Consider the following 27433-nt stretch of genomic DNA (forward strand, 5'->3'; position numbering starts at 1 on the left):
AGACCCAGAATAGCCAACAGGATAGTTAAGGAGAAGAACAAAGTTGGAAGATGGACACTACTTGACTTCAAGACCTACTATAAAGTTACATTAATCAAGATTCTGTGGTATTGGCAGAAGAATAGACATATAATACATCAATGGAACAGAAATAGATCCCCCAAAATATAGTCAACTGATCTTTTGACAAAGGAGCAAAGGTACACAATGTAGTAAAGACAGTCTTCTCAACAAATGGTGCTGAAGAACTGGACATCCACATGCAAAAAAAAAAATCTAGACATAGACATTATACCCTTCACAAAATTAACTCAAAATGGACCACAAACCTAAATGTAAAATGCAAAATTATAAAACGCCTAGAAGATAATATAGGAGAAATCTAAAAAGTGACCACCAAATACAAGGTCATCTAGATACAACACCAAAGGTGCCATCCATGAAAGAAATAATGGGCAAGCTGGACATCATTAAAATGAGAAATTTCTGTTCTGTGAAAGAAACTATCAAGAGAATAACAAAAAAACAAGCCACAGACTAGAAGAAAATCTTTGGAAAATACACATCAGAGAAAGGACTGTTCTCTAAAATATAAAAAGAACTCTTAAAACTCGACAATAAGAAAACTAACAATCAGATTTTAAAATGAGCCGAAGACCTTATCAGATACCTCACCAAAGATATACAGATGGAAAATCAATATATGAAAAGATGCTGTATATCATATGTCATCAAGGAAATGTAAATTAAAACGAGATACCATTATACACCTTTCTGAATGGCCAAAATCCAGATCACTGACAACATCAAATGCTGATGAGGATGTGGAACAACAGAAACTCTTATTCATTGCTGGTGGGAATGCAAAATGCTACTGCCACTTTGGAAGACTTTGGTGGTTTCTTACAAAACTAAACATACTCGTAACATACAATACAGCAGTCATGCTCTTTGGTGTTTACCTAAAGGAGCTGAAAACTTACATTCACACAAAAAACTGCACACAGATGTTTATAACTGTTTTATTCATAACTGCCAAAACTTGTAAGCAACCAAGATGTCCTTCAGTAGGTGAATGGATAATAAATAAACTGTGGCACGTCCAGACAATGGAATATTATTAGTGCTAAAAAGAAATGAGCTACCAAGTCAAGCAAAGACATGGAGGAACCTGAATGCATATTCCTAAGTGAAAGAAGCCAATCTGAGAAGGCTGAATACTGTATGATTCCACCTATAGGACATTCTGGAAAAGGCAAAACTATGGAGACAGTAAAAAGATCAATGGTTGCTGGGGGTTTTGGTGGGGGAGATGAATAGGCAGAGCACAGAGGATGTTTAGGGCGGTGAAAATACTCTGCATGATACTATACATGTCACTATACATTTGTGCAAACCCACGAATGTACCACACCAAAAGTGAACCCTACTGTAAACTATGGACTTTAGACAATAATGATGTGTCAGTGTAGTTCATCAATTATGACAAACATATCAGTCTGGTGGGGGATGTTGATGATGGGGAAGCTATACATGTGTGGAAGCAGGGGGTGCATGAGAAATCTCTGTACATTCCCCTCTATTTTTTCTGTGACCCTAAAACTGCTCTAACAGTCTTAGAAAACAAAAACAAAAACCAACCAACCAAAAAAAAAAAAGGAAAAGTCATCTCAATGGAAAAATTCTGCTGTATTTCTCCCTCTAGGAACAGTAACAAGGAATAAGCACCTTGCTAGCTTACTAAGAATATGGATATTAAATTTGTGTGTAAACTGAGGTTCACTATTTTAAATTATTATTATTATTGACATTCCACTAATAACTTCGGTAAAATTTTTAGACGCTACAAATTCGAAGCAATGAAGAGAAGGAAAATGGTTAGAAACTTACATACGGAGTAAGAGCTGACTTCTCTTTGAGGTTTGACAGGGAGGTGGTCAATAAAACTGCAATAGGGTCTACTTTAAAGAACTGCAAACAGCCTCGCAAGTGGAATAACCCCAAGGGCCCTCTCCATTAAAATGTTAAACATTATTAGCTACATAGAGCTATACTGCTTCTCCCTGAAGTACCTTTTATAAGAGGGACATAATCTCCTAGCCTGTGACCAGCTTCTATAACCCTGACATTTCTTTTGAAGTTTCATATTTTACTTTAAACATTTATATGAGTTTTGCATTCTAATCCAAATATATATGTGATTTTAATTCAAAGTTATGTTTCCCCTGTCTGCGTGCAACCTCCCCTTAAATCCTGTAGCAAAACGTAAACCTGAAGAAGTATGTCACGTTGATTATAGTGGTTTCTTATGCCCTTTGGTTCATTCAGCTGCATAACCAATTTTGAGAAGTCAGGGAAGAGTGACATATAATTTAGAAATATTTCCATAAAAATGGCTGAGAAACAAGAACATCCTGGGAATTAAGGGAATTAACTTTAGCCACTGAAAAATGCCCTCATGTGAAAGCCCTGTTGCTGGCAAAATACCAGTTACAGTTGCTTTGAACAATAAGCAATTGCTATTTCGTTACCTAAGTTCTTCACCCTACTTTAGAGAATATATACTTAATCATTTTTTTAAATTAATTTTTATTGGAGTATAGTTGATATACATATACATATATCCACTCTGTTTTAGATTCTTCTCCCATATAGGTCATTTACAGAGTATTGATTAGAGTTCCCTGTACTTAATCATTTTAATTCACTTATGTAGAAAATAAGACTATTGTAAGCTTATCTAAATTACATAGTCCTTAAAATAATATGCCAGCAGACATGTTGGCAATGTTGCATTTTCTCTGAGTTTTAAATCTATAAGATAGTTGTACAGTAAATTTAATGTGGTCGTGTAATGTAATCATAATTATGTATACATTAATACAGTAAAGAAATACAACCAACTCTTGCCAAACCAATCCAGTTGTGGTGTCTATTTCTTCCTAAACAATGACAGGTAATAGTATCTAAAAGAAAATATACTTCCATAGACATCTCAAAAATACTGATATTTAATTCTCAGAAGCACAGCAATATTGTAGGAGTCTTAAATAACACTATATAAAAAATAATGTTAATAACAACTGATACTTAACATTTACTAGGTACCAGCACTGTTCCAATGGCTTTACATTCATTAACTCATTTAACCTCAACTCTCAGAGGTAGGGTTTCACAGACAAGGTCACTGAGGCACAGGGAGTTAAATAACCAATGCAGGCACATAGATACTAAGTAGCAAAACTAGAACATGAACTCAGGCTGCTGGACTCCAGGGACCATAGCTCTCTGAAGAACAGTAAAGAACAGTGTCACCACTGATCATTCAATGAAAAAAAAGAAAAACAAAACTTTCTCAATGGCATATAACATAGGTCAGGCACTATGCAAGTCTCTGAGAATGAAAAGAAGAGCAAGGCACGGCCTCTGCCCTCCATGAGCTCACAGTCTACACCACAGGAGGCCAACCCAAAACTAAGTACAAGAGTTCAAGTGCTAGCTTCTCCTAAACTACTACATATTCAAACTATTTTTGAGGAATATGTGACAGTGTCTTCAAGGTCCCCTATATCAGGGGTCCCCAACCCCTGGGCCGTGGACCGGTACCAGTCCGTGGCCTGTTAGGAACCGGACCCCACAGCAGGACGTGAGCAACGGGCGAGCGAGTGAAGCTTCACCTGCCGCTCCCCATCGCTCGCATTACCACCTGAACCATGACCGCCCCTGGCCCCGGTCCGTGGAAAAATTGTCTTCCACGAAACCGGTCCCTGGTGCCAAAAAGGTTGGGGACCGCTGCCCTATATCATCACATTGCACTTGGACAAGGTAGTTTTTTCCTTTGATATTCACATACTAATATAGAAAATGCTACTATTCTGCATGGAGAACTTTAAGAAAATCAGTAAACAAAATGCAGTTAAATGGCAAACAATGAACCTGTGACTTTGGATTGCTCACTGTCATCCACGACTCTGCCCGTGTTGCACAGCAGGAGAGGTGAGGACCACTGGCATGTGGTCCGAATAATTCTTCTTAGGTGGGACTGTCCCACGGTTGCAGGATGTTTTGCATCTCTGACCCCATCCACTAAATATCAGTGGTTCCCTCGACCTTTCAGTCATTGTGACAACAAAATATGTCCCCACATATTTCTGAACACCCTCAGGAGGTAGAACTGCCCATACTTGAGAACCATGTTCTACATTTCAAATGCCTTGTTATTTTTGAACTTCACTTTTGTTGTAGATTTTGTCCTTACTGCTCCAGCATGTACTTGAGCCCTGTGGTTGGAATCTAAGTCACATTAAAAAGGTAACAGTCGCCTAAGAACACTGCAAAAACACTGTGATCTATACACATGAATTCTTTCCTCAGGATCAGGAGTACTATGGATCCTTTCTTCACACATTATTAGGAAAAGCAAGAATTAGATGATATATTAAGTTTTCAATTAGTAATATGTATTTTAATTGGTGATGGCAGCATTAGGAGAATGTATAAAAAAAGATAAAGGAAGAATAATTCCTTTGACCTCTGGTCAAACCTGTTTTTCCTCTTATATGGTCATTCATTAAAATTTTAAATATTGTTTTAAGAAAATATAATGTTTAAGAGCAAAGGAATTAATCTCAGTTCATACACTAGGTCAGCCTGTCAACACATCTTGTATCAAATCTTCATTTGTTTGTAATTTATGTGTTTCATGAATAACATTTTCTATCAGAGTAATTGCTAAGGAACTGTTGAGATTCTGTACACCTTTGGCAAAATGAAACAAAATTTTGAATAGCAATAGACATGTTTTCTTAGCTTTGATCTGACTGAAGTCAAAGAGAAGGATGTGATCTTATCGATCACACCCTGGACTTCCTCTAAGGGCTCACACAGATCCAATTATCCTAGAAATTCTGACAGCTTGAGAACTCAGGCAATGGTACAATTTCAAGCAAAACCTGCAACATCTTCTAGTGAAACTCATAAAATAGCCTATATCTAGAAAGGCAACCAATACACTTGTATTATAGATTTATAGGTTCTATTTGCTTCTGTACGATTAGCATTACTAAATAAACTTATAAAACAGACAATAAAACTATATTCTATATGTTCAGTATGCTACTATTTATAAACTCCAGCTGCAGGACATCACCATGGCAACAGGAATATACAAACAGCTCAGTTCTCTATGCTATGATGGAAGCATTACTAATTTAAAGAATGCAATATGCTTAAGACAGACAGAAGCAATTTCACAATATAGTCATCAACCTGCTCATAAAAGAGGAGAAAGATAGAGACGAGTATTTGAAATGGCAGATAAAAGAAAACTGATTCCTTTTGCTGGACCATGACTGACAGTCACTCGTGGAGTTGAGAGAATGAAGTGTTTTTAAAATGAATGAATGAATGAGGCAACAGAACGACTGAAAAAAATAGAATGGAAGAAAAGCAGGTAGAAGCGCTATTGTGTCAAAGTGATCTGTGATATTTGTTCATAGCCTCATCTATAAGACAGAACTGAATAGAATCTATAATTTGGTATTTTGTACAGGTATACTCAGTCTTCAGATTGGAATGAAAAAGATGCACAAAATCAGGCCACTGCCCTCACAGACCATGTGAACATGCATGTGCATTTGTTATTTCACTTAATAAATGCTAGGTACCAGGAAACACAAAGATAAATAAGATATTGGCACTGGCCTTAAGAATTAATAGTCTAATGGAGAAGACAGTCCTCTAAATAAAACATAACAATTTAGTGTAACTCCTGAAGTAGAAGTACCTATAAAGTATTATGGGAGCATATACCATAGCAATGTTTTTCCCAATTATTCAGAAAGAATTGATGCTTGTATCTACAGTAAAATTTAGGTTTTATTGAAAGTTAAGTGGCAGTGATTTATGAAATATTATAAAATTCACAATCTGTTTAAAATTGACTAGAGGCAGATCAGTGCACATAAAGACATTTAATTGAAATATGATTCCTCAACTTAAATGATTACAGGTTCTTTAAATTTCTCCAATCTCTAACTGTCATAAGAAAGTATAGAAATGACACTGACTTGAGTGAAAGCTTTGTTAAATGACACTGCTGACTGCTGGGACGATAATGTCTGTGAGCAGCACCAGCCTTCTCTTTTTAGGGTCAACTAAAGAGAAGATCATTGTCAAAATCTCTCAGCTCCCTCAAAAAAAAGCTCACCAGTGTGCCAGAGGGAACACAACATGCATGGTTTGAGAGTGCGTGAGAGATCAGGGAAAACCACCAGTCACCTCTGAATGTCCTGTGCTCACTTTATGTTACCAGTGATTCCCTTCAATTGTCAGTGCTACTACTGAAGCAAAGCTCAAGCTTCAACTTCATTCAGTGGAAATCAGGCTGAAACTGCAACCTTTCCCAAACTCATATAGGGTAAACTCCATTTTCCCCAAAGCAGTAAGGTGTACCAAGTTCTTGAAAGAATTACTCTTAAGGCCCGGCTCCCCGTCCCCTGACAGCAATCACTGAAGGAAGAAAGCCCATTTAGTAAAGAAAATTGAAATGCCTTTTTCCTAGCTAGAAAACATTACCACCTCATTCACTGGAACTACCTGAGCTGTTGTATGTTTCTCAAATACTTTTCTGTCATTCCCTATTATCCATGCATTCAATAAACATTCTTTAAATGCTTTAAGGTGCCCTAGACCTGGGGCCTGAAATGTTTTTCTTAAAGGGCCAGATAGTAAATATTTAAGGCTTTGCAAGCCAAGATGCAAAATCAAGGAAATTATGTAGGTACTTTAAAAATCATTTAAATATATAACCATTTAAAATGTAAAATTATCATTAGCTCACAGAAAAACAAAAACAGGGCACAGATTGCTGATTTTAGTGCTAGATCACAGTCAAATATTCAGACCAAGCTAAGACCATTAGGCTACTAAATTAAAAGAAAAGGTCTTTTGCAACAAGACCTAGCTGCTTCTAATAAGAACCTGCAGGAATGACCTAATAAAGCTCTGTCCAATATAATTATCTACTGGATATTAGTTATTTCTATTATATCTATCTATACTAGATATTTCAATACCTACAGAAAATGTTCCACATCTGTACAGTTCAACAGGGTAGCCACTAGACACAAGGGGCTGTTGAGCATTTCAAATATGTTGAGTGGGACTAAAGAACAAAATTTTAAAATTTTATTAAATCTAAATTATTTAAAATTCACATTTAAATAGCCACATACGGCTAGTATATGGAAAAACAGATGTTAATAGTTTTTTATATATCAATTAGCAGGGCCTAATTGAATTTGCTTGGGTTTTTGGTGACCAATTAGGGCATAAGTATCTTTATAGGTTAATACCAACAGATCACAGTTCAAATTATTCTTAACTTCTGGTTAACATTTCATTGGGAGTTGGTAACTATTCGTGATATACATTATATTATAGACCTTCAGAGAACAGAGACTTGTACTCTATGAAGTACAATGTGTGCAGCAGGTTCCAAAGGGGGCGAAAGAGGTGTGTTGCATGACGGCTCATAACTACAGTTTTGAAGTTAGGAAAAAAGCACCAGTTCTGCTTTAGAGTAGTACTGGGATCTTAGGCAAGTTTTTTACCTCTTTCTTCTTCAATTGCCTCCATTGTAAAACAGGGCAGTAACAGTAGCTTCTCTACTGGATTGGTGTCATGATTAAATGAGATCAAGGACTTAAGAACACAAAACAGTGCCAGTTCATTGAAATCATAAAGGTTACTACTTTATTAAAATAACGTTATATGACAAATATTTTAGGATACAGTCCACAATCTGACTTGGTAGAAAGCATTTCATCACTCAGCATGTAAGAAAGCTACATATGGAGTGCTGGATATAGCACTGTATTTTTATCCAGCAGATACAACTCTGAATTCTGGCTTTACAACCTCCTAATGTAGCCATGTCACATGACTAGCCTGAGCCTCATTTCCTTATCTGAAAATGAGAAGAATATTTACCTCTTCAAGTTGAGAGAATAAAATGTGAAAAAGTTTTGCTCATATACATATTAATGTTGGTTACTGATTGAGTTCATCTTAAAATCAAGTCTCAATTCCCTGTTTCAATTTGAGATTTTTTTTTCTTGTTCATCCTTTAGGGTTACTGAGGAATAACTACGTCCTTTCTCCCATCTCTTGGGCCAAAGGGATCACAAACTTCAAAAGTAAAAACTGAATGTAGTTGTCAGCATTAGAGGATAGAATCAAGAGTAGTTTCTCTTGAGAGAAACTATGACTATGAGAGTTAAATTATGACATTTATGAAAAACCAATGAGGTGAATAATAAAAATCACCCCAGACCAAAGTAGAATTTGAGAGTAGCCACGTTGGTGGTATTAATATATCTCCATATGTAGAAATTTGTTATTTAAAAATCCTAAGGAGGGCTTCCCTGGTGGCGCAGTGGTTGAGAATCTGCCTGCCAATGCAGGGGACACGGGTTCGAGCCCTGGTCTGGGAAGATCCCACATGCCGTGGAGCAACTTGGCCCGTGAGCCGCAACTACTGAGCCTGCGCGTCTGGAGCCTGTGCTCCGCAACAAGAGAGGCCCGCGCACCGCGATGAAGAGTGGCCCCGGCTTGCCGCGACTAGAGAAAGCCCTCGCACGAAACGAAGACCCAACACAGCCAAAAATAAATAAATAAATAAATAAAAAATCCTTCCCTCTACTTTAAAAAAATAAAATAAATAAATAAATAAAAAATCCTAAGGATAAGTACCTGGTGAGCATGGAACGCTGGAACACAGAAGATGCAGGAGGCCAAGAAGTAAATTTTGACACAGCCGAAAAGAACGGGTAACCCCCAAAACACCTCAACTGTTTCCTGCACCAAGTGTTTCCCTACCACAGAGATGGATGCATATGGCAAATACAATCTGCTGCCATTACACTTCATCATCATTCCACCTACATGGCAAATAGGCTGCATGTTACCTGCCAAATCCTAATGAATTGCAGTGGAGGTTCTATAAGGCTGTGCAGGCCAAGTCTGAACTCAGCAGGAATGGGAACCATGATTGATTAGCCATGCCTGCTGTAAGTCAGAAGGAAGGGGGGCACCTTCATACTGTGTGTGCAGATGCTTTCATAACACTCGTTGCCGTTTCTCTGATTTTAGGAGCAAAAAAACTTCTGAGTGTAATCTGAATTTCATGTATCTTTTTGTACAGAGAATAGCCTGATAGCTCAGGGTCCAGCTCTCTTCATCATTATGTTTCTGGTTTGTTAATTACTCAGTTGGCATTCTGGTTCATTGACTAGTCTCTTGTGGGCTTGGTTACATAAACTCCAACTGGGCAGCAGCATCCATTCCCAGTGAACTGACAAAGTTAATTTTTTGAGTCTGCAATATTGATAAGCAAACCCCAGACTATGGTAAATTCATAAAGGTAAATCTTATGTGACCTCTTAATAGCCAAACAGAAGGCTGGCTTTCCTGATAAGAAAAATAACTATCAGACACTTCTTTTAGACTTCAACAAAGACTATTTTTCATCAGTTTCATCACTTCTAATTTTAATAATTTTCTTTCTTAAATTTTTCTTCACAGATGTGCTACTGCCAGTCTCAGATGATGTTTGTCTCTATACAAAAGCTCTCACCATCTCTCATTTTGGAGTTTAAAACCAGCAAAAGCACTCTGATTAGTCTAGTTCTTTCTCAGCCTATGATTCCATCAGCCTTTCAACATTACTTATATCTTCACCTTTCTTTTGATTCCAGAATCTTTTTTTCCCAAACCCACACTCCGTCATACCCAACTTGCGACAGCATCATTTCTTTTTCATGTCCACACAACAACTGAAAAAATCCTATGTTTTCTAGTTTTACCTTTCGAACATTAGCCAACCGATTCATCATCAAGGACTCCTCTCGGTCATCGTCGTCATCCAAGTCCAGCATCGGCATTCCGAAGGGGTCGATGATGCTACAGCACCTGGAACCTTCATCTCTTGGATCAAAGGGGTCCACGATTATGGGCTCCGTTCCTTTTATTTCGCAGCGACAGAAGGGGCAGCCCTGGCCATCTGACTCCTGAACAAACACAAAAATTGTGCTGATTGGTCTTTGTTCAAATAAAACACTACTGAGAGGGGCCAAAGTTCTACGATAAAAAGAAGTTGCAAAAAATAGGTTTTCAGGTAGGCAGTGGGGGTGGAGGAAGATCTACCTTGAAGGTGGCAGAGTAGAACAGGGAGCCAACAAAATATATGTTCAGTATTTAAAATTTCAAATTTTTGAAGAAAAATTTCTTTACAAAAACCTTTGATTTAGGATAAATCAAAAAGTTAGGAGCTTAACTTTATTTTACTGAATGTTCATTTACAATTTTAATGTATCAAAACTTTAGAGTCCTGCAGAAAACTGGAAATTGAATCATGTCCCTCTTTACCAAAAGGCACCAGTGCTAATTAAACATTCTATAAAAAGGACATTTTGATAAAAATTCATTATAAATAAAGTAGTAGTATCAATTAGAACAATCCATTTCAAAATCAATTCTGGAAAAGTTCCTGTGCACATAACTATGGCTACATATTTCCATTTTAATTGCCTAGGTCTTTTAAAGCCTTGATTTATAAGCAATCAGTGGGAAAAAATAAGTTTATTTTCAGAAATCATCATCTGTCCTGAGAGCCTGTCATCCTGACACAGCTCATATGGAATGTAATAATATGTGAGATATCAAGTTTTGCCTCTCATCTTGCTTTCAAACTAGATACTGCAAAAAGATCTGTGCAAATACTTTGGGGCCAGAAATTCATTTACTGGCAATTACTGAAGTTTTCTGAAAATCTCCCGATTCCATTTCTCAAAAACTAACTACATGAAGAATTCACAGTTGGGAGGGAAACAGGACAAGACTGTTTTCTTGCCCTGCAGATAATGCTGACTTTTAGAGATAGATGGTATATGATATTCACCACCATGTGTTTGTTTCTCCATTATACCCTGACTTTAGTAGTATGTTATTTTAAAAAATTGTAAAAATTATAAGATCATTTTAAGGCAGAAATGGCATGAGAGCATCACTTTTAGAGATGAGACTATGAATGAAAAGAGCTAACATCTTTAAAGAAACCATTCAGTACTTAAGATTGTCCCATGCACTTGGTATGATGGGAACGTGGTGATCTACCTGCCCTCCAGTGATACTCTGATCAGTGGTGGAGTAACAGTCTCTCTCCTTTCACTGGACAATTACTTAGCATACACTCTGTGGCAGATTCTGTGGTACGTAGTTTATTCATTCCCAAGCATCACTCTGATTAACAAACTGAACATCTCCTTTGCCAAACAAATTGTCAAAAAAAGAAAAACAAATACTTTCTGGATTGGTTAATGAAAAGAAACTGCAACAATTCCTTATTCATCTACTGCTACATAATTTGGGAAAGAAACTTGGAATGGTAAAATAGTTGAACTAAGGTGGTATGAAGAGATACAGACAGGCTAATACAAAATCCTTTGATGTTTACTGCCACGTGTGCTCAAGTCTGGTGAGCTTCAAGGCAACTCAATTATTTGCTCCATCATTTTACAGATGATAAAACTGATACTTAATTCTCCCATCTTACACTGATTATTTTCTAACACAGTAGCAAATATTTAAGGAAAGCTAAACCTTTCTCCTATCTTTTGATAACAAGAACATTAAATGTAAGTACATTTTCAATATAGGTTGTCATCCACGTAAAATCCCCTTATTATAAAAGTCAAAATGGACCCATACTGTGTGTCTGCAGTGAATTTTCCTACGGATCTACATAAGATAATTTCAAACAGATAGTTGTAATATATAAGAGCAAGATGAGAAAGAACTGATGTACCCTGCATCTTTAATGCATGAAGAATGGAAAGTGGTATTCGTGGCCCTAAGCAGAGCAATACAAAGCTATAGTAATTAAAACAGTATGAAACTGGCATAAAAAGAGACACATAGATCAATGGAACAGAATAGAGAGCCTAGAAATGAACCCAAGGATATATGGTCAATTAATTTACAACAAAGGAGCCAAGAATATACAATGGGGAAAGGACAGTCTCTTCAATAAATGGTGTTGGGAAAATTAGACAGCCACATGGCAACAAATAAATAAATAAATAAATACATAAACAAACTGGACCATTATCTTACACCATACACAAACATTAGCTTAAAATGGATTAAAGACTTGAAAGTAAGAACTGAAACCATAAAACTTCTAGAAGAAAATAGAGGCGGTAAGCTCCTTGACATAGGTCTTGGCAAGATATTTTGAACCTGACACCAAAATCAAAAGCAACAAAAGCAAAAATAAACAAGTGGGATTATATCAAACTAAAAAGCTTCTGCATAGCAAAGGAAACCATCAACAAAATGAAAAGACAACCTGCTGAATGGGAGAAAATACTTCCAAATCATAGACCTGATAACAGGCCAATATCCGAAATATATAAAGAACTCAGACAACTCAACAGCACAAACAAAAACAAAATAACAATCTGATTAAAAAATGGACAGATCTGAATAGACATTTTTCCAAAGATATATATATGGCAAACAGTTACATGAAAAGATGTTCAACATCACTAATTATCAGGGAAATGCAAATCAAACCCAAAGTGAGATATCACCTCATACCTATTAGAATGCCTGTTATCAAAAAGACTATAAATAACAAGTGTTGGTGAGGATCTGGACAAAGAAAACCCTTGTGTACTATTGGTGGGTATGTAAATTGGTGCAGGCAGTATGGAAAACAGTATGGAGGTTCCTCAAAAAATTAAAAAGAACTACCATACAATCCAGCAATTCCACTTCTGGATATTTACCTGAAGAAAATGAAAACACTAATTAGAAAAGATATATGCACACCCCATGTTCACTGCAGCATTATTTCCAGTAGCCAAGATACGGAAACAACCTAAGTGTCCATCAGCAGATAAATGGATAAAAAATTGTGGTACATATATACAATGGAATATTATTCAGCCATAAAAAAGAATGAAATCTTGCCATTTGCCACAACATGGATGGACCTCAAGGGCATTAGGTAAGTGAAATAAGGCAGAGAAAGACAGATACCATATGATCTCTCTTACATGTGCAATCTAAAAATTAATTAACTCAAAACAAAAATAAGTTCAGATACAGAGAACTGGTGTTTGCCAGAGGTGGGGGAGTGGGTGGTGGAAGAAATGGGTGTACAGTTTTTTTCTTTAGTTTAAGTAAGTTGAATGCCACTAAGTAAAAAATTAAAATATAAAAGAGCTGATGTTCCCTGTGTCTTTAATGCATGAAGGATGGAAAGCTGTACTCTGGGCCCTAAGTAGACACTTCATGCATTTATACATTTTTAAAAAAAATTATTACATAAATTTTCAAACATAAACAAAAGCAGAGAAAAAAGTGTAATGAATCTGCATGTACCTATCTCCCAACTTCAACAATTATCAATTCACACCCAATTTTTTTTTGAATTTTTGAATTTTATTTATTTTTTTATACAGCAGGTTCTTATTAGTTATCCATTTCATACATATTAGTGTATATATGTCAATCCCAATCTCCCAATTCATCACACCCCCCCACCCCAATTCACACCCAATCTTGTTTCAGCTATATGTTTACTTGTTCCCTCCGCCCCTGGATAATTTTGAAGTACATCCTACACATTACATAAATTCATCGGTAAATGTTTTAGTATGCGTACCTAAAAACCAGAAAATCTTTTAAGACCTAACTATAATACAGTTATCATAACTACAATTAATCTAGTCAATCTAAATAATTAAGTCATATTATTTTTGAGTACAGTGGCTAGAATGCATAAGCAACTGTATTCCCCTTCAAAGGCTTCCTTAGAACCTCCAGGGTCAGTTTGCATGTTGTTTGGTTAAGGATGACTTCTGGTTTATGTGATCTATTTCCTGATAAAGGGTAACTGGAAAGATTGTGTTTGGAAAGGGAAGGAGGTGAAAGGCAATAATAGCATCTTGATGGTACAAGAAAAAGACTGGGAACAGTTAATCTAAAACTGAATTTAGGTTTTTCGCCATCTCTCCTACCTTAAAGTTTAATGCTATACAAATTACTGATGTGAGAGTAGCTGCTTTATGAGTATATGTCACAAAATATATTTTCTGTTAAGCTTTATCTTTGTTGAGCGTTTACATTACTTACCAGGATCAAAATCCAGCTGCAATGTACTTCCATTTTGATTTGAAAACAGAGATCACACCACATGCCTCCTCTAATATGACTTCACCCACCACTTTCTCTGTAAACTGACTACTGTCATATGCAAATTAAGTTTGACCATATTGTCAAATTTGGTACTCAGAATCTCAAATTGTGGTGCTGTTTTGGTACTCCACCCTCATTTCTGTCAGATGGTTGATTAAACACATATGAAGAATGTCTTCGATAGACACCTAACTCATCAGGATTGTGCCTCAATAATTAAAATAATGTTTCTGTCAATATACACTTAATGCAAGATCACAGAACATATGTTAATGAAGAAGAAGGACCAATAAATAACTCCTTCTCTAGTCCCCAACATATTCACATTCTGAGAAAGTTAAGAGGAAGTACTTGGACTCCATCCGTTCTAATTCACTCAGTAGACTTCACTTCCTCAAATAAATCCTCCCAAACCAAATGAGACAGAAGTTATCAGTGAGTTCTACACCATCTGAAACTTAACTATGTAATATGCTCATGATAAAACTACTCAGACTCATTTGGCAACCATAAATAGTGCAAGTTAATTATTTGAAGGCACACTTTAAGGTCAATCATTTCATGCCTTCCCACAAATACAATATAAATGGAGGGCCCCAGAGAATACATAGGACTTCATGAGTCTCATTTTGGAGTGCAGTTTATATTTTTACTATATGTGTGTTTCCCATCTCAGTAACTTCTAATGTACATTACTTTGCTATACTTCACACAGATCTGAAGTTACCATAAATCTCTTTTTCTAAACATGAAACAATTATAGATAAATAACTAGATAGATACATATACACATACATACACTGAGAGTAGCTTGGGTCCATACTAAGCATTTTCAGAGCACAATATATCCCACAAAAACTTAGTAACTTCTTGCTATAAAGAATGAATGAGGATAGTTAATAGTGATCTTAGAATAAGTAACAGTGAGAGAGATCTTTGGTTTTGGTGTTCTTTTATGGTGGGCAAGGTAAGACGACATTGACAAATCTAGACTCTTCTAGTTTTAATTTGGAAGGACCATGAAAACAGTGAATCAGGAAAGAAGCATAAACATTCTGAATCTGGAAGCTTGGATTGGAATCCTATACCCACCAATTGCAGCTGTGTGACACTGGGTAAGCCATTTCATCTTCTTTGTAGGGTATAACGAGAGAATGCACATTTTAAGGGATATCTTAAAGATAAAGTGAGGTAAATTAACTCAAAGCCTTCCAAAGTGCTACTTAAAATCCAGTTGGTATAATTACTACAAAAATAGTCTCAAGAACAAAGAAAAGAAGTAAGATAGCTGAGGAAACATACCATAGCCCTTACACGGCTCTCAAAGTGAAAGAGGAGCTCCAACACTTTATCACATTTATACAAAAAGACATAACATATAATCAAGGACAAATACTAATTTATAACATTCTTAAAGGCAAATATTTTTTTATTTGTAGTACTAAGGTTATGAAGCTTCACTGAGGCTAGAAATTTAAAGGCTGGTTGCTTTTGAAAACAGATGTATTAAGATTACTTCTTAGTGCCTTGAATGTGATTCTTTGAGCTGGCTTCTCACCTCTCTTAGACAGTTACACATTTCTTCCCCAACCATGCTCTCTAAATATGGTACACCTATAAATCTCTTTAATCACATGTCATATTAAAATCAGAGCTTATTAATTTTCATCTACTGACTTTTTGCGAAGTATTTTGAATACTCCAATATCTTTCCTTTAAATTATTTTGAAAAAATATGCAGGAGGAATAATTAGAGGAAAATTAATTTTGCTTTTAACTGAATTAAAGTCCTTGGCAATAATTCAAACAAAGGCTGCATATCCAACTGGCATATGTGTATCCATTTTTATTTTGGAAGGAAGATTTGAAGAACACAGTTTAGAGTCTGTATTCAGCAGATATTTTCTAGATTCCTGGAAAGAAAAATAGAACAAAAACAGTTCCTTACTTTACACCTTATGTGATCACCCTGCAATATCACTGATGCATAATATGTTATTACAGAAAAGAAGACACGGAGGAGTTCAAAGTAAAGAACATGTTTTGTTAATATTCGTGTAATAGTGTGGAAGTGAAAGAAAACTCTCCAAGTTTCATTGCCAAGGATGGACTAGAAATGCCGAACCCAGACTTCCCTGGTGGCGCACTGGTTAAGAATCCGCCTGCCAATGCAGGGGACACGGGTTCTAGCCCTGGTCCGGTAAGATCCCACATGCCACGGAGGAACTAAGCCCATGCGCCACGACTACTGAGCCCGTGCGCCACAACTACTGAGCCCGTGTGCCACAACTACTGAAGCCCGTGCGCCTAGAGCCCGTGCTCCACAACAAGAGAAGCCACCACAATGAGAAGCCCACACACCGCAATGAAGAGTAGCCCCCGCTCGCCGCAACTAAAGAAAGCCCACGTGCAGCAACGAAGACCCAATGCAGCCAAAAATAAATACATAAATTTATTTTTTTTTAAAAAGAAAGAAATGCCAAACCCAGAGTGATACTACTTCAAAGGATGCCTCTAGAGAGGTGATTACTCAGTTTACTTAGTATTCTGTGCAAACTCAGACTTGCCAGTTCAATTTATTAAATAACACAGATGTTTCAGAAGGAAAAAAAAGTATCTGACACCTCTTCAGAGGCATGACTAATGGGCCATTATGACAGCAATTAAAGAGTAACCACTTGCAGCCCATAACAACTAACTGACACCTCTACTGTGCATTTCTTAGGGTTTCCGTTAATTACAAAGTTTAAATCTCCAATGAATTTCAATTAAACCAAAGTAGGGCATCAAATGGAAGGAAAAGTTGGTGAAGAACTACTTGCTAAAAATGCACAATGCTTGAACACATAATATTTTATGGTCAGGATTTAATATTTCCTATTGGACCTGATTTACCAGAGCTTCTTGGCAGACATGCAGCCTTTAAAATCCTTTTCATATCAGCATGCCCAACCAAAGTAGTAGAAAGTAACAAAAATGTCTCAAATCCATAATTAAATTTGAAAGATAACAGGATATTCATTTCAAGTGATTATTAGTACCATACCCCTCGATAAAATTTTTAGATTTAATTTTAACTTCTTGAGGATAGGGACTGTGTCTTTAGTACAGAACCTGGGAAACAGAAGCTGCTTAAAGAATGTTTGCTAAATAAATGAAAACGAATGGATTTGAGATCTTGGAGCCCGATGGATGAAATATTCTATGTCAGCTTCTACCAAGCCACTTAAGGGAAACCAAATTATCCTTGTGCACAATTACGTTTGAAAACTTAATTTTTTCTCTGATAGAAAAAACAAGCAAGCATATAAAAACAAAAACACTGGCTTTAAAGTTAGAAAACAGACTCTAGCCTTTTACCATTTTGAATAAGGAAAAAGTTGAAAAAAAAATGACACATATTACTACATGTACTCATATCCAGAGACTCACTACTCACATAACATTTCCAATTACATCTACAAGCTTAGATACAATGTTTGACAATACAGTGCAGAACTATGGAAATGTTTCATAATTTTGTTTCTTTTTGTCCTCATATTGACCATCAATTAGGTTAAGTCCAGTGAGCAGCTCATTGGGGCTAGATGTGAGGTTTTTAGTATAGCTAATGTTTGTTAACTGTATTTTAAATGGATTAATTTCATAAGACTTTTATTTTTATTAAATAACAGGGGCATTTTGTAATAATGTATTTAAATGACTGTCAAATACTGCTGTTCATACAAAAATATGAAAACTGCCAAAACAGATCTGTTGGTTGGCAGGAGGCAGCACTGTGTGAAATCTATATGAAAATGTAGAAATATTCAGTTTATCCAAAAGTAGAAATGTTCAAAAGTTGAAGCTTCTTTAACCACTAAAATCCCATTGAGATGTAGAGACTATGGAACATCACTTAGAAATTCTCAAACACTGACCTAACAATTTTTTTCAGCGTAGAGAAAACTTGAATCAGGGATCACTGTGCATGTTTCTTGGTGTAAAAAAGCAATAAATAGAAACTTGGTCTTCCTGCCTGTAGGTTAGTGCCAGTAATATTGCAAGGAATTTAAAAAAAAAAAAAGTGCAAAAAAACCAAAATGTGAAAAGTTGAAGGGAATCACCCAGCAGCTACTAAATGGAACAAATGGATCTGAGGTTTAAAATTCTTAGGAATCATTCTCAGATCTTAAGCATGATAAAAGATCTTTGAAAAGTCCCCCGATACTTTGCAGAGGAGAAATGGACAGAACTGAGACATTACAAGGGCTTTTCACAATTGATCTATAATAGTGTCTTTTTATTTGTTGTACTCTTAGCCCTATTCTTCTCTTTCCTTTACATTATCTAGCATACGGTCTATAGGTATTTACCGAATAACTACCAACGTGGAGGTAGCATGCTAGGGGAGAGGAATTCTAAAACAGGTAAAGCAATCCACATCCTAGAGGAAAAACAAGTAAATATGTATTGTAAATGCTTATAATACAAATACAAGGAGGTAAGAGCTTACAGGGATATATACAGGATGTATCAGAAAAATATTTACTGATCATGAACTGTCTTGTGTGAGAAGAATTTTAAAGATGCTGAAATAATGCTTTTGCATATTTTTCATTAACTCATATGCAAAATTCTATGATTACATTAGGATAATAACATTATTCACTAGTGACATGAGTGTGATTTATTTTGATTATTTCAACCTTCTAATAAGCACTTTTGAATTTGTCAGTTTTTTACTACTTTACTTAGTCAACTACTACTTTAGTACTACTTTTTCAGACAGCTTCTCCTAAAATTTTACTCAGAGACAGTTTTTAGCACTTGGCAATTTATGCACTTCCTCAATCTCTAAAAGTAAAACTAAGAAGTACTGTACTTCAGACTAAAAAAGAGAAAGAAAGCAATTGCAAATGTTAATTTACAAATATGACTGGACATATCTTAATATAAGGCCATTAGATCAACATGAAAAATCACGAAGAAAATCAAGGAATTGTTTAGCTACAGGCAAGAGAACTGCACCATTTGGAGACTACAGAGTAATATATAGAAAACCTGTGGTGATGTAAAGGGCAAAGGGTTAATAACATAGCCATGACAACTGGGAAATGCTCCTGTGTGTTTTGCATATAACATACCTATTGCAAATAGTTCACAGACTTATTACTAAATTAAATATATAGTACTGGCCCTAAAGTTTTAAAAGATAAATTTCATTTAAGAAGTATACAGAAAGTAAAATAAGTAAAACCTCGTTGCTTTACATTCAGCCCTACTCTTTTACTCACCCTGAGCCACAAGGTAAACAACTACTTTGTATGACACTGTAAACAATAATCTTTACTAATCAAAGGTTCTGCCAACCTAATGGGAGCTTCCGACTTTTAACCCTCTTAACTTCCAAATGCTAGGTAAGTTTCAAGTTGAAGATGCTAAGTCCTGCAATATATATGTATTTGTATGCTCCAAGCCGGGGGCCCCCAGAGAACGGGCTGAAATACACAGGCCGTGTATGGAGGTAGAGTACTGGGAGTTTGTACCAGCCTAAAATTCTGGTTTCCTTTAGGGAGAAAAGCAAACTTTTAGTTTCTTCATACCTGTGAGATCCATACTACCACACGGAGGACATAAGTCAACCTAAAGGGGTGACATACACATTTGGCCCCTATCAGTTTAATACTTACCCTGAAATAGTTAATGGGTTTCAGGTACAACAAATCATCCTAAAGTAGTCCCCTCCCAGTCAGCCAGGCACTGAGTCAATAACATCTCTATAATACTTTCTACTGATACATTTGAAACCCACTTGCAAACCGACAGTTTTGTCTTCTATCAGTGTAACTAAATTTATTGAAACTCATTTATAAAAAGACACTGCTACGTCTGCAGTACTATTATTGCTAACGTAACTTGAATAGCAATCACGTGATTATGTTGAGAGTTTGCCGATGCCATACTTAGCATCCCTTTTCCTCCAACTTCTCCCTGTACTACACAAAATTCACAAAGGGATAAAGGGAAATTAGGGCAAGGATAACAAGGAAAACCTCAGGTAAAATATAAACCAAATGCATATTGAGAGAGAGAAGTGTAGGGATGTTGAGCAATTTTTACCGAGGTAGCAGAGACGTCTGGGAGTTCAGAAACGGCTTTGAAAATGTAATTCATTTCCTAGTTCTTCCCCTTTTTTTTAATCCATTTTTAAAATGTCCCCAAAGGAAAAAAGAGGCCCTCTTTGTAAGACTGTGAAAATGTGAAAATCATTAATATTTTATTATCAAGTAATGAGCTCAACAAACATCAACGCTCCTATGAGTCTGCATTGCCCCTTCCTGATCCTCTGAAGCCATCCTTCCTCAGGCAATGCACAGGTTCTGGGTTGGAGAGAAGGCTCAGGAATGCGGTAGGGATGCCGATGATACACTCAACTGAAAATCTTTTAAAAGGCTTGAAATTTTAATTATTTGTTTTCTAAACCCAATCAGCAATACTGACTTCAATACTGACTGTGTTAAACAGAGCAATTTAAAAATGACGTGAGCAAAATATTCTGTGAATCCTCCAAATACTCAAAACTAGAAATCTGTCCAAAGATCTATTTTAAAATCTCCAAACTTTATTACAGATAAAGAAATATTTTTTTTTAAAAAAGCCCTTGGGGAAACCAATTATTCCCTAGGTCTTAATTTAAAACCTCAAATCAATTTATATTTATTGAATGCCTACAGAGTGGAAGGTAGCTCACCTTAAATTCTGCTTCTGTAAATTGGAAAATTTAGTGCCTGTTTCTGTGGGAACTAAAGGTATTTGGGAAACTTTTTCTGTCTGATTCTATTTTAGCCTTACAGAGCAACTGTAGACATATGTGAGACAGGAGCCACACCTTCTCAGGAGAAGAGAGGTGTTGAAACATCAACGTAAGATTTATCTACTGGGGTTTATTGCTTCAGAATCTGACCTACTATAAATAGAATCTGACCTATGATAAATAATATAAATATGGTTAGTTGGTAACACTGATAAGTTACATTCTGAAATCAACAGTGTTACAGAAGTAGAACTACTTACGATTAATATCATAAAATTAAGTTATACATGCAAAGGAAACATAAAAACAAAAAGAAATCAAATCATATAAATGAAAGATTCAAACATGAGATTTTTTTCTAACAACCATTCAAACAAAGCACTTATCAGTATTACTTCCTGAATCATTAAGATGTAGAAAACTGAAAAGAGAAATATTCACAGGGAATATAAGGAAGACATCAACGTTGCTAATTAAATCTTGATTATACCTGCCAGGCTGTAAGGCAAGAGGTACACATCAAATGCCCACAAGGTTCAATCTTGACATCTTTGTCGTTCTCGGCACAAATTTTACAGAGCTGAAAAGTGGAACCCATTTCACAATATAATTCATATTGTTCCTGGAATTTGGGGGAGAAAAAAGGCAATGTTAATGTATTTTTAGTATGAAGTGATAATACTGAATTTTCTTAAATACAATGACTTACAGTAAATTCCTCACACTTGATCCTGTCAGATCATGTTGCAATTTAAGACATGTTTTAAATTGGTCATCAGAATTTGGTCTACAAAATTAAACAGATTTTATCAGCAATTGCATAAGCTTTTCGAATACTTTGGATTATTTAACATTTTGTGCTGTTCCTTAAGGAAGGTACCTGCATCAATAGAGTGATTTAAGAGACACAACTTATGGTTTTAAAAGGCAATAATAAATAACTTTATTTTCTTTGTAAATGCCACGTACTCATCTAATTTTAATGTCAAATTGCAACATGGCTGACCATTAATCTTATTTCTTAGATAGCTATCTGCAGAAATTCCAGAATGGAAGTAAAGCAGCATTTGCCAAGGCCTTTCTGCATGCTAGGTACTGTCGTCCACATTTATTATGTCACATAATCTCCAAAGTATAATAAGATACACTGAATTTAAAAACAAAACAAAACTGAGGGTCAGTAAGTTTAAATTGTTTTCTTCAAATTCTATATTAAATCTCTAATTCGCATACTCTTTACCCAGTCTAACACCATCAAGAAATCTGATCATTTCGGCAACCAAAAATTGTTTTATTCAACATCTATTCTCTTGATTTACTAGTTTAGAAGCTTTTGGCACAGTAAAACTCTCAGTGTTCAAATAACGAAAAGATCTATGTCACAAAGAAGATACAAACATATTGGTAAGAATAAAAAAAAGTATGAAAAAATAGTGTTATTTAATAGGGATAAAAAGAAAAGGAAATATAGAAATAAAAATTTGTTTAAATAAGGCAATGTTTTCGTCTAGTAAGTACCTACTACACACACGGCCCTGGATAGGATGAATAAATGACAATATTTAATCCCTAACCTAATGAAAGATCTTACAATCTCTAGAAAAAAATATATACATAAACACATACACAGATACACATGCACACATATACCCACACAGTCACATATAAATTGTGTCTACCATGATTTATGTATGTGTGACTATACAAATAATCTTAAAATAAATTAAGGAAAAAGACAAGAGAATGGATCAAGATGGAAAGAAGTCTAAAGTAATCCAAAATAAATTATATATCATTGAAATCCCTAAAATAATAGACAAGTATCTATTGGTTATGAAATCCAAAGGGCCAATTTATAATTATAAAAAAATTAAAATAGGCTAAAATCACAGCTGCAGAATTCAATACAACCTAAGATGTAAGCTAATCAAATATTTATGAGTAATTTAAGAGAATGATGCTACTCCCGAATATGAATTTTTAAACAATTAAAAAAAAAACAATTTTTAAACCATGGATTTATAATGAGGAATTGTCTCGTGTCTTTTTACATATATTAGAAAATAGAGAATCACTACATAATTTTTAAAATGGCTTTCATATATTAAATTTTAAAAACTGCCCACACACAGTACCCATGTCGGGAAGTGTGTTTCACATAATAATATCAAGACCACTGAGACTGAAATCTGGAGAACTAGAAATAAAATTAAAACTTATCTGTTGTCTTCCCCAAAACCTATAATTTCTTTTTATTACAGTCTTATTATTATACAAAGCAGAAAATATCTAAATTATAAAAATTTTTAAACTTAACTACATGTAAAATAAAATATTCAAGTTCTCTCTCAGTTAAAGACTGTTGCCAGATTGGTGTTTTTCTATTTTTATTCTTTAAAAGCACATTCATATGTTCATATATGGTAATTTTTTATTTATTTACAAAATTGTACTTAAGTAATATAATTTTACGAAATAAAGTGTTACATAATTAAGCTTTACATAACTTTTTCACATAACAAGATGCAGAAGTTCCCATGTGAGTACATAGAGCTACCTTCCTCCTGTTAAAGACTTTATGGTATAATGCAGTATGAGTATACAATGGTATTTAACCTATGATTGAATATTTTGGTATTTTGTAATATTTCATTTTTATGAAAAATGCTAAAGTAAACATCCTGGTGTATAGATCTTCATGTGTATATGCAAGTGATATGTATATGGAATCTAGAGTCAAAGATCTTTAGATTTTGATAATTATTGAATATCACCCTCAAGAAAGGCTTTACCAAGTTATACTCCCACTCATAACCTATGAGGCTGCCAACAATCGATTTATAAGAATATAATCATTGTCTACAATAGGCTTCAATTACTCATTTGACTCTAAAAACTAATGCATATAATTAACCTAATCTTCTTTGGAGTTTTCTAAAACTATAGTATATCCATCTACCTACCTATGGATTTATCTATCTATCTCCCCACATAAATGCCAATATTATATTGGAAGCAAGAATATTAAAAGCAGAAACTTTTATCCAAAAAATGGAGAAAGTAATGTAATTTCTTTCCAAACACTCTTAAAATTCCTTAAATATCTTTTGCATTAAATACCTGCACATGACTTTACGTATAGCATAAGAATCTTATTCATTTCAAAGGCATCATAGATACTTATTAATTATAAATGTCTCCAGAAATTGTCCTTACCTGTGTAACTTTTATATGATCATGGGGTGTAGGTTCACATAATCCAGTTAAATCAGGATTATAACTCCTCCCATCAGGATAAAGATAGCTGGGTTATAAACAGAAATTTTATTAACATAAATATACAAGTCTTAATTGCATTTAAAGTTATTTAATCAGATTCTTCTATATTCAAACAGACATTTGGATGTTTCCTTTTTATGTAACTTACATCAAGAACTTATTCTATCACTGTTTCCATAATACTACAAGTTATTTCTAGGACATTTAAAATCTAGGAATCTTTTTCATAAAGGAAATATACAATGAATACGGACTCAGCCATTAAGCAATCATTTTCAATTAAACACCTTTACTATATGTATAGGTAAGTTAAAAATTTATTTTCCTGGTTACTCATATTCTATTCCAAAATACTTTGAATATACACCTATTTGCAATTATTACGTCTTTCATCTGAAGCACAGTTAACATTAACTGTATCATTTTACACAATGTTTAGTAACACAAGGAAAGAAAAATAGAATTAAAGCCCACAGTTTTCCCACAAAAGTTATTCAAACACTTCTGTGGTGTTTTCTTTCTCCAGTTTCCCATCCTCTTTCTTTCTGTTTCACCTTCCACTTATCCTGACACATATACACACGTGCACACACACATACACGTTTACTGGAGAAATTTTAAAATGTTACAATTCCATGTTTCATTTACTTCAAATCAAGCTACAAACAGAATGGTTTATAAACACAAGGTTCCATTATTAGAGAGAATTAAAATAAGAACTAAAAGTTATAGTGCTGTCTTGCTGTACTAAACCAGCTTTTACTCATTCAGAAATTCATTAAAAAATGAAGTTTACTGTGTTGGTAAACACGTATTTTAGATTAAGAAAGAAGTAATATTACTGCTGGATTTCATCAATTCATTAAGTTACAGTTGATTTTATTTACTATCTTTCTGTTCTAGATTTTTGAATGAAAAATTAAGAACCCAATACTACAGTGGTGAATATTTTAAAGGGCAAAACTATACTAAAACTATTCTGTGAAGTAACAAAAACTATTTATCCTTAAGTAAAGAGTCTATAAGAATGTTAGTAAGTATTTAAAATTACCCAAGTAAACCAGGAAAAAATGAACCTAGAGGATAGATAATTCTCATATGGTAAGGAGCATATCAGTGAGTGTTGGTTTTATGTTTTTTTGTTTTCTTTTAAGATTTAGGAAAAGGAGTTGACTACATCTGACTATGATACAAATTTAGAATGTCATTATAGGGTTGGGATACAATTCTACAAATATTAAATGAGTGATAAGCAAAAGTTGGTAACTTTCTTTTTTTATACCCTAAAATGGCCAGTTTTAAATATTATTATATATTTTGTTCATCACACTTCAAAAACGTAGAATTCTAGGAAGAATTCAGAAATGAAAGATTACAAAATGACAATAAGGTTGCTAGAGGAAAGGTTAAATGGTTCTATTTAATGTATAAGGAGCATTTCAGTGATTACTGTCCTCAGTACACCGGGGTGCTACTGATGAGCCCTTTCCAATGGCAGTGAAGGAATAAGGAATCTTGGCTGGTTATCAAAGTAAACTTCTTTATCACCTATGTCCTACAATATCAGATTAACTATACGGAAAGGAGAGGTGACCCTGATAGTTAGACCAGATGATATCCTGTGTTTTCACTGATCTTAAGGAAAAAAAGCAAACAAACAAAAAACCTATCTAATTAAAATGCTAATATTTTAATCTAATCTGAAACCTAATCTGATCAGATTTTAATGTAATCTATCATTAAATTTCAAATTCAACTAGCTAAACCCCTCTGAAGATGTGTGTGTGTGTGTGTAAATATTAGCAGCTAATTTGCACAGGAGTTTGGAGGCTAGACTACTGATTATGATATTATAATCTGTTAGTTTGGATTGACTTTTGAAAAATAGATGTAAGGCATTATAACAATATAAATAAGCTATATCACTAATCGTTAGAGAAATGCAAATCAAAACTACAATGAGGTATCACCTCACACCAGTCAGAATGGCCATCATAAAAAATCTACGAACAATAAATGCTGGAGAGGGTGTGGAGAAAAGGGAACCCTCCTGCACTGTTGGTGGGAATGTAAATTGATACAGTCACTATGGAGAACAGTATGGAGGTTCCTTAAAAAACTAAAAATAGAACTACCATACGACCCAGCAATCCCACTACTGGGCATATACCCTGAGAAAACCGTAATTCAAAAAGAGTCATGTACCACAGTGTTCATTGCAGCTCTATTTACAGTAGCCACGACATGGAAGCAACCTAGGTGTCCATCGATAGATGAATGGATAAAGCAGATGTGACACATATATACAATGGAATATTATTACTCAGCCATAAAAAGAAACGAAATTGAGTTATTTGTAGTGAGGTGGATGGACCTAGAGTCTGTCATACAGAGTGAAGTAAGTCAGAAAGAGAAAAACAAACACCATATGCTAACATATATATATGGAATCTAAAGAAAAAAAAATGGTTCTAAAGAACCTAGGGGCAGGACAGGAATAAAGACGCAGACGTAGAGATGGACTTGAGGACATGGGGAGGGGGAAGGGTAATAAGCTGGGACGAAGTGAGACAGCGGCACTGACATATACACACTACCAAATGTAAAATAGATAGCTAGTGGGAAGCAGCCGCATAGCACAGAGAGATCACCTCGGTGGGTGCTTTGTGACCACCTAGAGGGGTGGGATAGGGAGGGTGGGAGGGAGACACAAGAGGGAGGAGATATGGGGATATATGTATATGTATAGCTGATTCACTTTGTTATACAGCAGAAACTAACACAACATTGTAAAGCAATTATACTCCAATAAAGATGTTTAAAAAAAAAAAACTATATCAAAATTACTCCATTTACAGATGTGCCCACTCGTAACCTCTTTTTTATAAATTAAAACTCTGAAGCACATTTTCTTCAAAACAAAAATCCTCTTATCATAGTGAATAGAAAGCTACACATATGAATCTTTGATGCACCAGAGGTAAGGTATAAATGACAGAATAGCGAATTTATGATAATTAAAAAAAAAGAGAGAGAAATAGACATTTGGTACCAGTTTGCCATGCAGTTCTTATGTAACTATTTCTTGAAAAT

At 35.0% G+C, this 27433-nt stretch overlaps 1 protein-coding gene across 1 annotated transcript in view; it reads right to left on the bottom strand.

The window, feature by feature from the left end:
- Positions 1-27433, bottom strand: part of CBLB (Cbl proto-oncogene B) — a 208409-nt gene that overhangs the window by 57603 nt on the left and 123373 nt on the right. Inside the window, exons 8-10 of the mRNA XM_061194148.1 lie at positions 24278-24365; positions 21552-21683; positions 9867-10070 (exon numbers count right to left, since the gene is read on the bottom strand). Coding sequence (XP_061050131.1) covers positions 9867-10070; positions 21552-21683; positions 24278-24365 — 424 coding nt within the window. The remainder of the gene's footprint in view (positions 1-9866; positions 10071-21551; positions 21684-24277; positions 24366-27433) is intronic.

The sequence above is a fragment of the Eubalaena glacialis genome, chromosome 6 (assembly GCF_028564815.1).
Source record: "Eubalaena glacialis isolate mEubGla1 chromosome 6, mEubGla1.1.hap2.+ XY, whole genome shotgun sequence".
Lineage (NCBI taxonomy): Eukaryota > Metazoa > Chordata > Mammalia > Artiodactyla > Balaenidae > Eubalaena > Eubalaena glacialis.